Genomic DNA, 17,300 nt, shown 5'->3' with positions numbered 1-17,300 from the left:
ATTGGCAACATTCCTGGTCTTCACGTGCACTCAGCGCTACTTTCTGCTGTATTATTCAGATATCACACGAAAAAACATTGGGGTCGATCCGATATAAAGCGTCGCCCGCAAAAGCCGGCGACGCCAATATTTACGCTGATTTGGTATCCTATATACGGCGTAACCTAGAAGTTACGCGCGTATATTTCTGCCGTCGCCCGTAGTTTTTTGGGCCATAGGCAGGTATACCAAACCAGCGCAGTTTGGTATCCAATATGCAGCGTAAGGACTTAGGTGGCGAAAATGGAGAAAACTTACTCCATTTTCACCTCGCCACAAAAAGCAGCCGTAAGAAGCCTTACGCTGACTATTGGAGACCCGTAACTCCCTAAACTGGCTGCTAAAATAAACTTAACACCTAACGCATGCGCAATGTCTATCTCCCTGTCAACCGCGATCCACCCCCCCCCCCCCCCCCCCGAAATCCCTAATAAAGTTATTACCCCCTAAACCGCCGCTCCCGGACCCCGCCGCCATCTACATAAACTAACCCCCTACTGTGAGCCCCTAAAACCGCCGCCATCTACCTTATCTATCCCCTAATTAGAACCCCTTACACCGCTGTCATCTACCTTATCTATCCCCTAATCTGACCCCTTACACCGCCGCCACCTATATAAAAATTATTAACCCCTAATTTAATCTACCTACCCCGCCGCCAGCTATGTTATCTATATTAACCCTAAGTATATTATAGTTAATATAGTTATTACATTATATATATTAACTATATTAACCCTAATTATATTAGGGTTAATATAGTTACTATAGTATTTATATTAACTATATTAACTCTATCTAACCCTAACACCCCTAACTAAATTTATATTAAATTAATCTAATTAATTTATAAACTAAAATATTCCTATTTAAATCTAAATACTTACCTATAAAATAAACCCTAAGATAGCTACAATATAATTAATAATTACATTGTAGCTATGTTAGGGTTAATATTTATTTTACAGGTAAATTGTTAATTATTTTAACTAGGTATAATAGATATAATAGTTATTAACTATTTAATATCTACCTAGTTAAAATAATTACCCAATTACCTGTAAAATAAATCCTAACCTAAGTTACAATTACACCTACACTAGCAATAAATTTAATAAACTACAAACATCTATCTAAAAATACAATTAAATTAACTAAACTAAATTACAAAAAATAAAAAAAAGATTACAAGATATTTAAGCTAATTACACCTATTCTAAGCCCCCTAATAAAATAATAAACCCCCAAAATAAAAAAAAATTCCCTGCCCTATTCTAAATTCAACAAATTTCAAAGCTCTTTACCTTACCAGCCCTTAAAAGGGCCTTTTGTGGGGCATGCCCCAAAGAATTCAGCTCTTTTGCATACAACAAATACAATACCCCCCCCCCATTACAACCCACCACCCACATACCCCTATTCTAAACCCACCCAAACCCCCCTTGAAAAAGCCTAACACTACCCCCCTGGGGATCTCCCTACCTTGTCTTCACCACACCGGGCCGAACTCCTGATCCGATCCGGGCGATGTCTTCCTCCAAGCGGCAAAGAAGAATTCTTCCTCCGGCGACGTCTTCCTCCAAGCGGCAGCAAAGTCTTCATTCTTCCGGCGGCATCTTCAATCTTCTTTCTTCGCTCCGCCGCCGCGGAGCATCCATCCCGGCCGACTGCTGAACTTGGAATGAGGTACCTTTTAAATGACGTCATCCAAGATGGCGTCCGCCGAATTCCGATTGGCTGATAGGATTCTATCAGCCAATCGGAATTAAGTTAAAAAAATCTGATTGGCTGATTGAATCAGCCAATCAGATTCAAGTTCAATCCGATTGGCTGATCCAATCAGCCAATCAGATTGAGTTCGCATTCTATTGGCTGATCGGAACAGCCAATAGAATGCGAGCTCAATCTGATTGGCTGATTGGATCAGCCAATCGGATTGAACTTGAATCTGAATTTTTTTTATTTTGGGGGTTTATTATTTTATTAGGGGGCTTAGAATAGGTGTAATTAGCTTAAATATCTTGTAATCTTTTTTTTATTTTTTGTAATTTAGTGTTTTTTTTTTTTTTGTAATTTAGTTTAGTTAATTTAATTGTATTTTTAGATAGATGTTTGTAGTTTATTAAATTTATGGATAGTGTAGGTGTATTTATAACTTAGGTTAGGATTTATTTTACAGGTAATTGGGTAATTATTTTAACTAGGTAGATATTAAATAGTTAATAACTATTTAATAGCTATTATACCTAGTTAAAATAATTAACAATTTACCTGTAAAATAAATATTAACCCTAACATAGCTACAATGTAATTATTAATTATATTGTAGCTATCTTAGGGTTTATTTTATAGGTAAGTATTTAGATTTAAATAGGAATATTTTAGTTTATAAATGAATTAGATTAATTTAATATAAATTTAGTTAGGGTTAGATAGAGTTAATATAGTTAATATAAATACTATAGTAACTATATTAACTATATTAACCCTAATATAATTAGGGTTAATATATATAATGTAATACCTATATTAACTATAATATACTTAGGGTTAATATAGATAATATAGCTGGCGGCGGGGTAGGTAGATTAAATTAGGGGTTAATCATTTTAATAGAGATGGCGGCGGTGTTAGGGGCTCACTTTAGGGGGTTATAGATATAATATAGCTGGCGGCGGGGTACGGGAGCGGCGGTTTAGGGGTTAATAACTTTATTAGGTTGCGGCGGGGTAAAGGAGCGGCGGTTTAGGGGTTAATAGCTTTTTTATTGTTAGGCTAGTGAGGGGGGATAGCGGATACAGGGTTAGACAGTGCGGGCTATGTTAGGGAGGCGTGTTAGACAGTGCGGGCTATGTTAGGGAGGCGTGTTAGACAGTGCGGGTGTTTTAAACTTTAGTCAGGTTTTATAGGCGCCGGCAGTTTCTAACGTGCCGCAAGTCACTGGCGACGCCAGAAATTTGTACTTACGCAGATTTCTGGACATCGCTGGTTTGTGAGACTTACGGCACGTTAGCATCTGACGGCGACCTATATGGGATGGCTCGAGTTGCGAGCTGAAACTGCGGGCGACGCCGGTTCCCTCGCTTGCGCCGCAAACTGCGATCGATATCGGATCGCGCCCATTGTGTGAATGCCGTATGGCTAGAATGCTAATTGGAGAACAGTTTAAACCCTTGGCTCACAAAAAAAAAAATTACTTTTTAAGTGGGCGGTATTTGAATTTCATTGCTACTTTGAAAAGTAAGTTAAAACGCATCTTCCTTACAACTTATGAATTAAACTCCATCTAAAATATCACCAACTTTCTGGAGGTGTTTATACAAAGGGGAAGGTTTACAATCACTTTTTAAAGGGACATTAAACATTGGTTAATTGCATGTAGAAAGACAACTTTGCAATATACTGTTATTTATTTTTGTGCTCCTTTCCTGTAATTTAATTCTGAATATTGTGGGCTTTCCAAATCATGTTAAACATGATAGTGCAGACAAGCTATATTCTACACAGCCATTGGTTGTACACTTTTAAACCATATATAACCATTCCTAGCTGGTCTCAACACAAAAAAGTTAACCTAAGTTATAATATGGCAGCGCCCGCTTGTTTATGGACATTATTTTTTTCCAAAGGCAGGGGGAGTCCACAACTTTATTCATTACTGTTGGGAATATTAACACCTGGCCACCAGGAGGAGGCAAAGACACCCCAACCAAAGGCTATAAATATCCCTTCCACTTCCTCCATTCCCCCAGTCATTCTTTGCCTTTCATCACTAAAGGAGGATGTCAGAGAAAGTGTTAGAAGAAATGGATAGTCCTTTAATGGGTATTTTCCCTTCAAGAGAGGACCAGGGTTTTGAAGTAGCCATGTAAATCTCTGTGAGAGTAGTGGTGAACGTTGGCATCTAGATGTGGCAGGGAATGTTCTCTGTTATTTATCTAGGCAATTAATCTAACAGCCCCTTGGGTCACCAGTGTTGGTGATTTTACACTTTCTCCTTTCACTCAGGTCCCTGTCAGCGTATTGCAGAGAGACTGTCACACCTTGAGATGCTCTGTCTGCTCCACAGCACTGATCCTGCAGGGTAAGTCCTTTTTATATATTTTTTTCTTATATGAATGTACCTAGTGAGTCTGAACACTCCCTTAAGATTTATGTAAGGGACCACCTTAGTCACAGTGTGACACTTTTAAATCCTCTAAGGCACGGGTGTCAAACACAAGGCCCGCGGGCCGAATCCGGCCCACCAGACCTCGTCATGTGGCCCGTGTAGCCGCCGCTTTTTTTTTTTTTGACACAAGAAAGCCGCCTCTTCAGCGCATGCGCGGCAGCCTACAAGCCAGAGAACGTCTGCCCTCTAGCAGCGCCGGCCGTTCTACACAGGAAACCTCCACTTGTTTTTATATTGAGCGCATGCCATCCTGTGATGTGACAGATCCAACGGCTGCCTGAACCCCCTGAACCCTTCTCTCCTGTACTGTAAGTACATAAGTTTCTTAAGGAATGTATGTGATGTATGTGGGAGGGGGGGTCTGCTTATTAGGGGGGGTCTGCTTATTATTCTGTTTAAAAGTCTGAGCGGTAAACTGGGTCTGCTTATTATCATTCATCAATCATTTTTTCAATAAATTGTACAATTATTGTACATTTGAATATCTACTTGCCATTATTCTGACTATGTTTCTGCTTTCAGAGCTAGTTATTACTTACACATTATTAGAAAAAACAGTAATAATTGAATGCAGTGACAATAATTTATGATAATAAAGAGTGGACACATAGTCCTAGATACAACCGGCCCTTTGAGGGTGACCAAACTGCTGATGCGGCCCCCGATGAATTTGAGTTTGACACCCCTGCTCTAAGGGATCTGGGGACATTATCTCCTCTGTAGTTGAAGTGAGCTCGGGGATGTATTTTCTGCTTAGCTCCTTAGCCAACGGAGCACTTGTGAAGGTTTTTTTTGGCTCATGAGGGTATTTTTAATACAGCATATAGATGCAGGGCTGATATTCAGCTTCGTGTGCTTTCGGCTATAGTGGGGGCGGTCTCCACTTGTGCACCATATGACCGGGCGCAGTTTCCTCCTTGTTTAGCCGACTCCGTTTCTGCTCGCTACGGCAGAGATCTTTGTCGCTGGACTATGGGGAGTCTACTACTCATTCTGTCCGGTCTGGGTTACTGGGAGGTGGTGAGTACCCCAGCCTAGGTGTGGGCAGAGGTGCCTCTGCACAGAATTTTTTTTATTTGCACTTTTTTTTGTTGACACCCATTTATTCCATTATGGAGGACACTGAAATTAACCCCTCAGAGGGTTCTGTTTCTGCTATATTCATAACTAATGCTTGCCTATATTGTGAGGAGACTATATGGTTTGTCCCCCTGCTCAATGTTGTTCTATCTGTTTAGGTGTTGTTTTAAAAGCAAAGAAGGGGGCTAGAACGGTTTATCCCTCTGATAAGTTTATCCTCTCTGAGCCTTCCAGCACTCATGACTCTATTGTCCAGGAGATGCCTACTCTCACTCCGCTACTCCGATTTAACCCTATTTCACAAGCAGTTTTCCGCGGCACGCCTATCCCTCCAGTTGAAGGTGTTTTGTTTTTTTTTCCAGCTGATATTACTTCTCAGTTAAAATCTGCTGTCTCTGCGGCCCTAAACGCATTGCCTATCTCTGGAAAGCGTAAGAGAGAGGTTAAACATAGTTCTGCTGATTTGGGGGACATCCCTTCTCTTCAGTCAGAGTTGGCTAGTCTGTCTCATCTTTCTGAAGATGAGTTAATCTCTGTTGCATTGGAAGGTGACCTTTCAGAGTTGGGGGTTTAGAATTGAGCACCTCCGTTTTCTTTTGAAGGAGGTTTTATCTACTCTAGAGGTTCCAGAAGCTAAGCTTCCTGAGGAACCTAAGATTCCAAAGTTAGATAGGGTCTATAAAGACAAGAAGGTTCCTGAGACCTTTTCAGGTCCAGTCCGCATGGCAAGCATTATTGCGAGTGAATGGGAAAGGATTAGAATTCCTTTCTCTCCTTCAACTTTTAAGAAATTATTTTCAGTCCCTAATTCTCTTCTGGAGCTCCATTCCTAAGGTGGATGCAGCCATTTCTACTCTTGCCAAACATACTACTATACCTCTAGAGGATAACTCTTTTCAGGACCCTGCGTATAAGAAATTAGAGAGTTACTTAAGAATGTTTCGACATATGGGTCTTCTCTTTCAAGCGGCAGCAGCGGTAGCCACTGTTGCGGGTGCGGCCACTTATTGGTGTGACTCTCTGTCAGAATTGAAGTTGAATCCTCTCTTGAGGACATTCAGTATCAGATCAAAGCGTCGGCTTGTCGATGCATTTAGGCCAGCCAAAATCCTTTGATGGCTCAGTGCATGGAGGTAATTGGTCTCATGGTGTCCTCCATGGACATTATTCCTTTTGCCTGCTTCCTTCTACGACATCTACAACTATGCATACTGAGGCAATGGAACGGCGATCACTTAAATCTGTCTCAACAGAGAGTTCTGGACAAGCTGACGAGAGACTCTCTCTCTTGGTGGCTCTGTCAAGATCACCTGTCCCTAGACACGTGCTTCTTGAGACCATCCTTAGAGATTGTGACTATGGATGCTGGGGAGCAGGCTGGGGTCCCAGGAGGTTTTAGGAGACTTGGTCCAGAGAGGAATCTTCTCTTCCAATCAATATCTTGGAGCTTCGGGCCATTCACAATGCTTTAAGGGCATAGCCCAACTTTGTTCTCTCCGGTATATAAGATTTCAGTCGTACAACACAACTTCAGTTGCTTATATCAATCATCAGGGAGGAACAAGGAGCTCCCTAGCGATGAAGGAAGTGTCTCGAATTCTGTAGTGGGGGGAATCCAACAATTGTCTTTCCGCCATCCACATCCAGGGAGTGGTCAACTGGGAAGCAGATTTCCTCAGCAGACAGTCTTTTCACTCGGGGGAGTGGTCTCTGCACCCAGGGATGTTCTCAGAGATAACTTTCAGATGGGGGATTCCTGAGATCGACCTTATGGCTTCTCGTCTCAATACCAAGCTACTCAGGTACGGGTCGAGATCGAGGGACCCTCAGGCGGAGTTAGTAGATGCGTTAGCAGTTCCTTGGAAGTTCAAACTCGTATATCTTTTTCCTCCGTTGGCTCTCCTCCCTCGAGTCATTGCTCGCATCAAGCAGGAAAGAGCCCCGGTAATTCTAATAGCGCCATCTTGTCCTCGAAGGACATGGTTTGCAGATCTGGTGAGGATGTCCTCCTCCCCTCCATGGAGGTTGCCTGCTCGAGCAGACGACCTAATGCAAAACCCATTCCTACATCAAAACCTAGATTCTCTGAGAGTGACTGCATGGAGATTAAATGCCTAGTCTTATCTAAACGAGGGTTCTCTGAGAGTCATCGACACTCTGATCCAGGCTGGCAAGCCTGTCACTCGCCGTATTTACCACAAGGTATGACGTACTTACCTACTTTGGTGTGAGGAACATGGTTTTCCTTGGCACAGAGGGTTGCTAGAATTTTGTCCTTTCTCCAGGATGGGTTGGAGAAGGGTCTGTCAGCTAGTTCTCTGAATGGTTAGATTTCTGTTCTATCAGTCTTACTGCACGAGAGATTAGCAAATCTTCCTGACATGCAGTCTTTTGTTCAGGCTCTGGCTAGGATTAGGCCTGTATTTAAACCTGTTGCTCCACCTTGGAGCCTCAATCTTGTTCTTCGTGTTTAAACTTTTATCCTGGAAGGTTTTGTTTTTGTTGGCAATTGCCTCTGCTCGCATAGTCTCTGAGATATCTGCTTTACAGTATCCATGCAGATAAGGTAGTTTTACGTACCAAGTTAAGATGGTCTCAAATCGCAACATCAATCAGGAGATTGTTGTTACTTCCTTTTGTCCTAATCCTCCTTCCTCAAAGGAACGTTTGCTCCACAATCTGGATGTTGTTTGTGCCTTAAAATTCTATCTTCAAGCTACTAAGTATTTCAGGCAATCCTCATTTTTGTTTGTTTTATTTTTGTTCTATATGCTGGTAAATGCAAGGGCCGGAAGGCCACTGCGACTTCCTTATCTTTGTGGCTGAGGAGTATCATCCACTTGGCTTATGAGAAAATGGGATAACGGCTCATTTCACTAGGGCAGTTGCTTCCTCCTGGGCTTTTAAGAATTAAGCCTCCATAGATCAGATTTGTAAGGCGGCTACCTGGTCCTCCTTGCAAACCTTTTAAAAATTCTATAAATTCAATGTTTTTGCTTCTGCTGAAGCATCTTTTGGGAGAAAGGTGTTACAAGCTGTGGTGCTCTCAGATTAGGGTCTGCCTTTTTCTTTTTTTCCCTCCTGTTTATTCATTCAGTGTCCTCTGGAGCTTGGGTATTGGTTCCCAATAGTAATGAATGAAGTTGTGGACTCTCCCTGCCTTTTGGAAAGAAAACAAAATGCTTACCAGATAAATTCCTTTCTTTCCTGGCAGGGAGAGTCCACAACCCCACCGATATAATTTTTTGGGGCCCCCCTTTTTTATCTTTTCTTCTGGCACCTCTATACCCTAATGTTTCTCCTACTTTTCCTTGTTCCCTCAGCTGAATGACTAGGGGCATGGGGGAAATGAGAGGGATATTTATAGTTTTTGGCTGGGGGTGTTTTTGCCTTCTCCTGGTGGCCAGGTGTTGATATTCCCAACAGTAATGAATGAAGTTGTGGACTCTCCCTGCCTTTGGAAAGAAAGGAATTTATCTGGTAAGCATACATTTTGTTTTTTAATATTTAAACTACTAATATTTTTTAAAATACATGTACAAATATTTTTTCCGGCTAATCTTTACTCTTAAAGTGAATGTCAAGTTAAACAGATTGCGTAAAGTGAAACGATAGTTAAAAAATTGAGAGTTTCATTTATGAAATTGTTAGGATATACTTATCGTCAGAGCTATTTCACTATAAACGCTACATGGATAATAGCTCAAGATCCGGTCACCATTTTCAGCATTTGATTGACAGATGACTCGCCAGCAATCAACCAATCGAGGGGGGGGAGAAACAGTGATTAGTTAATTGTAGATGAGTCATCTGTCAATCAAATGCTGAAAATGGCAACCGGAGCTACAGCTATTATCCGTGTAGCATTTACAGTCTCATGAATGAAACTCTCTCTCTTGACATTCACTTTAATACATCATTTAAGCAATGATTTATTAATGGTTTAATGTCCCTTTAAGCTGCTGTGTGGCAGTACTTCAATCACCTTCATTCTATTTTGTTTTGTGTTTTTGAGTCATTTTGATTCATTCCTATTCCAACCACAGTGTCCATACTGGACCACCGTTTCCATCTGCCACTGCAATGCTCACAACAAAAGCAAGTACTGGAAGGAACAGAGGGACACTGCTTTGGCTGGTGTGCTGAAAATGTTTAACTTGGATCTTACAGAGATAGATGCTGAATTCCGGGAAGGGGGTAAGCAGCGGTTTCGGGCAATACCTGAAGTATTTTTAGGTTAAATTAGTGAAAATCTGCAGACTGCTTCTTATCTCAGTGCTTTTTTTTTTTTTTTACATTCTTGCATTTTAGTGCTAGTTCTTGTATAACCATTATTCTCTACAGGAGTGAACACAAAACGGGTATGAGTAGTAAAAACACTATTTTTAAGCAATAAAAAAATCAAGTAGACTGACCCTTTAAAGGGACAGTCTACAATAGATTTTTTTTGTTTTAAAAGATATCTAATCCCTTTATTACCCATTCCCCAGTTTTGCATAACCAACACAGTTATATTAATATACTTTTTTTTTTTTTTTTTATACATTTTTTTTTATTGAAGTGATAAGTGCAGTTACAAAATAATCATATCAAACAAGTTCAATTTGCTCCAATCTGAAGCGGAGAATCAAAACAGCATAGTTTGGTCTTACAGCATCATTTAACAGTCTATGACATGGTGTTCTTAAGCACCTCATTTTATTGTCAGAGTCAGAGGGGGGTCCCTAGCCCACTCTCAGGCTATAGTTAATTTAGAAGCTAGCAGAATGATGACACATAAGGCTCTATCAAATTTCTGTAGTCTTTGGGGTCCTAAGTGGAAGAGTGCAATGTCCCCAGTCAGGTGCTGTACCAACTGTAAGTGGAGTAGTAAATCCGCCACACGTGCCCAGAAGGTACTCAATCTAGGGCAACTCCACCACACATCTAAATGAGTGCCACTCTGACCACACCCCCTCCAACAATCTGCATGTCTGAGAAGAAACATCCTGTGCAACCTGGTTGGGACCCAGTGCCATTTTAATAATAATTTGATGTAGAGTTCAGAGATTTGAGCAGCGAGCTGCTAGTTTCACGTCTTGAAGGGTCCGGTTCCAAACTGCATCCCCATGAACCACCCCCAGGTCTCTCTCCCAGTCCCTCATAGATTAATATACTTTTTACCTCTGTGATTACCTTGTGTCTAAGCATCTTCTGACAGCCCCCTGATCACATAACTTTTTATTTATTTTCTATTGACTTTCATTTAGTACTGTGTTGTGCTAAATCTTAAATAACTCCTTGGGCGTGAACACATTGTTATCTATATGGCCCACATGAACTAGTAGTTTCCGGTTGTGAAAAGCAAATAAAAAAGAATGTGATTAGGAAGCTGTCTATAGAGCCTTTGAAACAGGCAGATATTTAGAGGTTTAAATGTTATAAAGTATATGAATCTAACAAAGTTGGTTGTGCAAAGCTGGGTAATGGGTCGGAAAGGCATTGTCTATCTTTTTAAACAATAACAATTTTAGTGTAGACTGTCCATTTAAGTATTTCCCTTTCTTGTGCTAGTTAGTCGCTCAGTTGTTGTACTCATCAGCTTTTAGCAATGGAATTGACACAGAGCACAGTTATCTTTTTTCTTTGCACCTCCCACCTGGTGGGAGTCAGAGATGGTCCTTGGCTTTTGAACTGGGGAACGCCTTGTCCCCTTCAAAGGCCTGGTGGCAGCAGCCCCTCAGAGAGATTGAAGTCCTGGAGAATGGTGGCATCTCCTCTAGGGGGTAGATTCTAGACCTTTTGTTCACGTGGTATTTTCTAGTCAGCTTTTTACAGCTATGCTGTATCACTGTCAAGTACTTCAACATCTCAGTATCATATCCCTTTAAGAATACTTTAAAAAGCTAACAAAATGCAAAGTTAGTAAACTGAAGAAATATCTCAATATTTGAGTGTGACCATCATTTGCCTTCAAAACAGCATCCATTCATCTAGGTACACTTGCACACAGCTTTTTAACCTCTTCATGCCCTTAGAACGTTCTATGCCGTCCTAACAGTGATTGGCTTTAACACCTTTAGGACGGCATGGAACCTCATACCTTTTTTTGGCGTCCCGCAGCCTCCTCCTTTTGTTTAATGGAGAATCGGATTGGGGGATGTGCCTAGCATTGTAGGCAGTCCCCCATGATCTGAACTCGGCCTTCAAATCACGTGATCACATCAACGATTGTGTGATCTCATTTTTCAAGCAAGTGTTTACACTTGCCCCACGGCATTACGGTGTTACACCTTGGAGAAATAACCACAGTTCGTCTGTGCATTTAGGTAACCTCAGTTGCTTTTGTCTCCATGTTATCCCAGACAAACTCAATGATTTTGAGATCAGGGCTCTGTGGGGACCACACCAACATTTTCAGGATTAATTGTTCTTTATGCTAATGATAGTTCTTAATGACTTTGGCTGGATACTTGAGTTATTGTCATGCTGCAGAATCATTTCTAGCCAATCGGATGCCTCCCTGACGGTATTGCATACCTGTACTTCTCAGCATTGAGGAGACCATTAATTCTGACCAAATCCCCAACTCTATTTGCAGAAATGCAGCCCCAAACGTGCAAGGAACCTCCACCATGTTTCACTATTGCCTGCAGACACTCATTCTTCTACTGTTCTCCATCCCTTTTGGCGAACAACCTGCCTTCTGCTACAGTCAAATATTTCAGTTGCTTGGCCTTGTTTCCACATGGGGGAGGTATGGCTTTTTGGCTGCAAGTCTTCCATAACGACTACTTCTGAGCAGACTTCTCTGGACCATAAATGGGTATACCAGAGTTCCACTGTTTTCTGCCATTTGTGTGCTGATGGCACTGCTGGATATCTTCCGATTGCAATGGGGAGTAAGCAGGATGTGTCTTTCATCAGCTGCACTGTTTCCTTGGCTGACCACTGCGTCTATGGTCCTCAACATTGCTTGTATCTTTGTGCTTCTTCAGAAGAGCTTGGATAGCATATCTGGACACCCCTGCCTGCCTTGACATTTCTGCCTGGTAGAGACCTTTGCTAATACAGTATAACTACCTTGTGTCTTGTTGCTGTGCTTAGTCTTACCATGATGTATGACTTATGACTTTATACTGCCTTCAGCAACCTCACCTTGTTAGCAGAGTTTGCTGCTGCTCCTACCCAACTGTTTCTGTTAATGATTGTTTCAACCTACATATTAGATTGATGATCATTAGCATCTGGTTGGTATAATTGTTTACTCATGTACCTGCCTATATGCCTAGAAAATGCCTGACTTTCTGCAAGTGTACCTAGAAGAATTCATTTGCTTTAGATTTTTCTTCTGTTCACCCACTTTGCTTTTTGTTAATTGATAAAAATAAATTATTAGCATTTCTATTTTTAAAAGCATTTTTACTTTACAGCATTTTTTTCACACCTGCGTAAAACTTTTGCACAGTATTGTAAATGCGTTTTGTTATTGGCTGATGGCTGTCACATGATGCAGGGGAGGGAACATTGAATTAACTTTGAATCTGAAATAAGCAGCAGAATATTATTTTGGCAAATTTCAAAGTTATTCATTTCTACTGTATTTAGTGACCCTTGTGTGTTGTAACCCCTTTGCTGTGGTTAATCTCATAGTTTAAGGTCATTAATACATGGTTTTATGAACCTTGTAAGTTTTGCATTAGAACAACCCTTTAGGGTAATTTATTTTTAGCCTTATCACTTGTATATTAAAGGTCCATAATAGTCAAACATTAATTTGCTCTTATTCATTAAAGCATGTAATTTTAAAGGGGTAGGAAAGTCAAAATTAAACTTGCATGATTCAGATAGAGCAGGTCATTTTAAGACACCATTACACTAACTTCTATTTTCAAATGTGCTTCATTCTCTTGGAATACGCACCTATCCTACACTAGTGAGACCTAGCTGCTGATTGGTGCCTGCACACATTTGTCTCTTGTGATTGGCTACCTAGATATTTTCAGCTAACTGTCAGTAGTGCAATGCTGTTTCTTCAGCAAAGGATAACAAGAGAATTAAGCAAATTTGTTAATAGAAGTAAATTGTAAAGTTATTTAAAATTGTATTTTTTTGGGACTTGATTGTTTTATTGCGTGGTCTTGCTACCAGCGTTGAGACTGTTCTATTCCACAAAGCCTGCTGGAGGGAGTGCATTAATAGCGTGTTCTTGCTAGACTTGTGCTATTATGTCCTGAAAAAACCCTTAACGACCAGTGACATACAGGGTACATTGTGGTCATTAAGGGGTTAAAAGGCTGCTCAGGACCCAAAAAGCACTGCTGGTCCCAACCTGACGCTGATCCAATCAGTAGCGCGACTCGGATGTGCAACTAGTGCTGCTTATTGGCTCAGAATTAGAGCCTGTAGTATCTCGACAATTATTGTCCTTCAAAACTAGTTTGACTAATCTAAAACCTTAGACCTTTTAGTTGTAAACATTATTGATTTAACCATTTCCATCTGTTCTGTTAATTGTGTTTTTGTTTAAATTAGGAAACAAACTGCAGAGATTCATTAATGAACTGTCTATAGTCTATTCCAAATATTTGGAGGGAAAACTCGTACCTCGTGATAAATATTATCTCTGTGGATGTGGATGCCACCGTGGGAAAAATTGCAAGCAATGCAAAAACTGCCACTTGAATCATGCGGAAGTCATTGTGTGCAGGTAACGACCGTATATGTTTAATGAATGGGAACTTCACAGCTAGTATAGAATGTTATCTAAAAGGGACATGAAAATACAAATGTAACTTTAATGATTTAATTACAACATGTCATTTAAGGCACTTTTAAATTTACTTCTATTATCCAATTGACTTTGTTCATTTGGTATCTTTTGTTGAAAGGCATATGTACATATCCTCAGCAGCAGAAATGCACTATTGGGAAACTAGCTGGTGATTGGTGGCTACTCACACTTGTCTCTTGTCACTAGCTCACCAGATGTGTTCAGCTAACTCCCACCAGTGCATTGCTGTTCCGGAGCTGTCTTCAACTATGTGTTTTTAATCCGTTTGCAGAGATTAAAAGGACAATCTGCTTGGACATTTTAATTGCTTAAAGGGACAGTCAACACCAGAATTTTTGTTGTTTAAAAAGGTAGATAATCCCTTTCTTCCCCATTCCCCAATTTTGCATAACCAACACAGTTATATTAATACACTTTTTACCTCTGTGATTACCTTGTATCTAAGCATCTCAGACTGCCTCCTTATTTCAGTTCTTTTGACAGACTTGTATTTTAGCCAATCAGTGCTAACTTCTCTGTAAATTCATGTGCATGAGCTCAATGTTATCTATATGAAACACATGAACTAATGCCTTCTAGTGGTCAAAATGCATTCAGTTTAGAGGCGGCCTTCAAGGTCTAAGAAATTAGCATATGAACCTCATAGGTTTAGCTTTCAACTAAGAATACCAAGTGAACAAAGCAAAATTAGTGATTAAAGTAAATTGGAAAGTTGTTTAAAATGACGTGCACTATCTGAATCATGAAAGTTTTGTTTGGACATGACTGTCCCTTTTAAAAAGATAGATAATCCCTTTATTACCCATTCCCCAGTTTTGCATAACCAACACTGTTATATTAATCTACTTATTATTTGTGTGATTACCTTGTCTCTAAGCCTCTGCAAACTAGTGTTATCTAGCTGTGAAAAACTGTCAAAATACACTGAGATAAGATGCGGCCTTCAAGGGATTCAAAATTAGCATATGAGTCTATCTAGGGTTAGCTTTCAACTAAGAATACCAAGAGAACAAAGCAAATTTAATGATACATTTTGAAGGTTGTTTAAAATTGTTTAAAAAAAATCTGTTTACATTTCAGGAAGGTAGATAAAAAATTAGTGATAACTGGTGGATTGAACGTGAGTGGGATCTAAAATGTAACACCACAGTGTGCGACATTATTCATTTAGAATGATAAAACTCAGAAGCTAAATATAGACTTAGTGCTTTATACACATGGTAAAATAAGAGCAACGGGACCTGGGAATTTTTTCAGACAATTTGGACTTTGGTAAACAATACAGTAATGCATTATGGAATATATAGGATGCTCAGTTATACAGGGCAATGTTTCTCAGCTCCAGTCCTTAGGCCACACTAAGTGGCTAGATTATTATGATATCTGAACTAGAGCAAAGGTAAAATAATCAACTGATGAGTGAGAGCAGGTTAGTAACCATGAGAGTTAAGCTAAGGAAGGCTTTGTGTATTTACAAATAGGCTATGCCCATGAAAATGGGTACATTCTCTGGAAAAAAGTGGATTTAAATTAGGCATGTGCATTAGGGTCATTCGGCAGCAGACGAATGATGATTGCCAGCCGGCAGCGTAATTGATCTCTTTTCGGAGCCGGATTTCTTGTGAAAATGCAATCCAGATCTTAGTGTGCTGCGCTTTCACAAAAAGAAAAACGGCTCTTAAACGATCCGATTGCCAATGGTGGCTGCCATCTTCAGTATTAGTTTTTGCTACCAAATGACCTGAATGCACGTCTAATTTCAGTGATCAAAAACTAGTACAAATACAAAATAAACCTAAATGAGCAATGGCAGCTATGTAACCTCTGTTCTGTTTGTGGAGTGGATAGTGCAGTGGTATTTGATCCTGCGAAGGCTCCGTAGTTAGTAAACTGTGAGCGGGCACACTAAGTCTACACCTCCTGCAGTGCTGCTTGTTAGCCCGAGCTAGAATTTGACTTTGCGATGTGAATAACCACGTTCAACTGGAGGTCACAGGAGTGGTAAAGACCACAGGAGGGGTTCTTGCTCCAAGTTATTAGCGGGACTGTTATTTGTGGTAATCACTATTTTCGCTTTCTTATATCTTTGATTGTTTAATTGCATCTCATTTTACTTGATGAGGCATATGTATTGCCTTTGGCAATGCCTATATATATTTTATAGTGTTTAGTTATATGAAAGCATAGATTTCGGGGGTTTCTTGCTATGTTACCCTGTTACTTTAAGTGGGGTCAGGTGCATCTGGGTGTTGCTTAAACCCTTTATCCAAACTGTTTGGGACCGGAAAACATTTGGATTCTGGAATAACTTGGATGTTAGAATATTTGCATCTTTAAAATGGGACAGTTTGGAGAGGGGATGGAACCAAGTATATGCAACAATATCTTATGTCGTTCAGGCAATATTTACCTGTCATAATACAACTTACACATGTAACCTAAAGATAGTTTTATTTAATTTTTTAACCTTTTGCCGCCGTTATGATGGAATACAACGTCATAGCTAACGGCTGTCCTGAAGCCTTCTTAGCTTCCTGGATTTGATCGCAGTCTGGAGGGCATTGGTAGCGTTATAGGGACGACCCCAGACCCGATCCAATAATTGAAATCTCGCGATCGTGCACACAGTTGTACCGATGTAGACACTTTATCCTCGGCAGGAAAGGATTAAATACTTTTGTGACTTACAGGTAGGAAAAATTGTAATTTTTTATCATTTTATTTAAAAAAAAAAATATTAGTGAAAAAGTTCGTATTTTGGAATTCCGGATTTGGGAATATATGTACCTGTATAGCAAAATAAAGAACTTATGCGTGTTACTTTCTATAAAGAGGGAAAAAAAAACATTTTCTGAATGTGTAACCTCCTTTATCACTGCAGTTATTCTCCTGTTTATACCATGGTGTTGGAATACTTGATGCGAGCAGAGAAGGAAACTCCAAAAGCTGCTGCTGTGATGCTGTTAGGTGCCGCCAAAGAACTGATTCTTCATAAGATGACTCCCAAGTAAGTATACCAGTGAATTCCTTATGTATTGTTACAGCCTCACGTATATTGGGTTTAATTTGTTTAACCGTTGATTTTTTCTTTTCTCACTTTTATTTTATATGTTTTGTACCGCACTTTCCCATTCTAAAAAGATGCACGAAAATAGCAACTTCGTATGTGGGGGAAAAACATAAAAGTTTAATTCAATAAAGTAATAAAAAATATATGTTAATGACTATAAGAAACAA

The 17,300-nt window shown here is 40.0% G+C and overlaps 1 protein-coding gene across 1 annotated transcript in view; it reads left to right on the top strand.

The window, feature by feature from the left end:
• The window catches only part of LOC128641671 (uncharacterized), a 133,376-nt gene that overhangs the window by 16,989 nt on the left and 99,087 nt on the right, over nucleotides 1-17,300 (top strand). Inside the window, exons 5-7 of the mRNA XM_053694203.1 lie at nucleotides 9,337-9,487; nucleotides 13,805-13,979; nucleotides 16,945-17,070. Coding sequence (XP_053550178.1) covers nucleotides 9,337-9,487; nucleotides 13,805-13,979; nucleotides 16,945-17,070 — 452 coding nt within the window. The remainder of the gene's footprint in view (nucleotides 1-9,336; nucleotides 9,488-13,804; nucleotides 13,980-16,944; nucleotides 17,071-17,300) is intronic.

This window comes from Bombina bombina, chromosome 11 (genome assembly GCF_027579735.1).
Source record: "Bombina bombina isolate aBomBom1 chromosome 11, aBomBom1.pri, whole genome shotgun sequence".
NCBI classification, from domain to species: domain Eukaryota; kingdom Metazoa; phylum Chordata; class Amphibia; order Anura; family Bombinatoridae; genus Bombina; species Bombina bombina.
The sequence above is the reverse complement of the archived record's forward strand: the minus strand, read 5'-3'. Positions and strand labels throughout refer to the sequence as shown.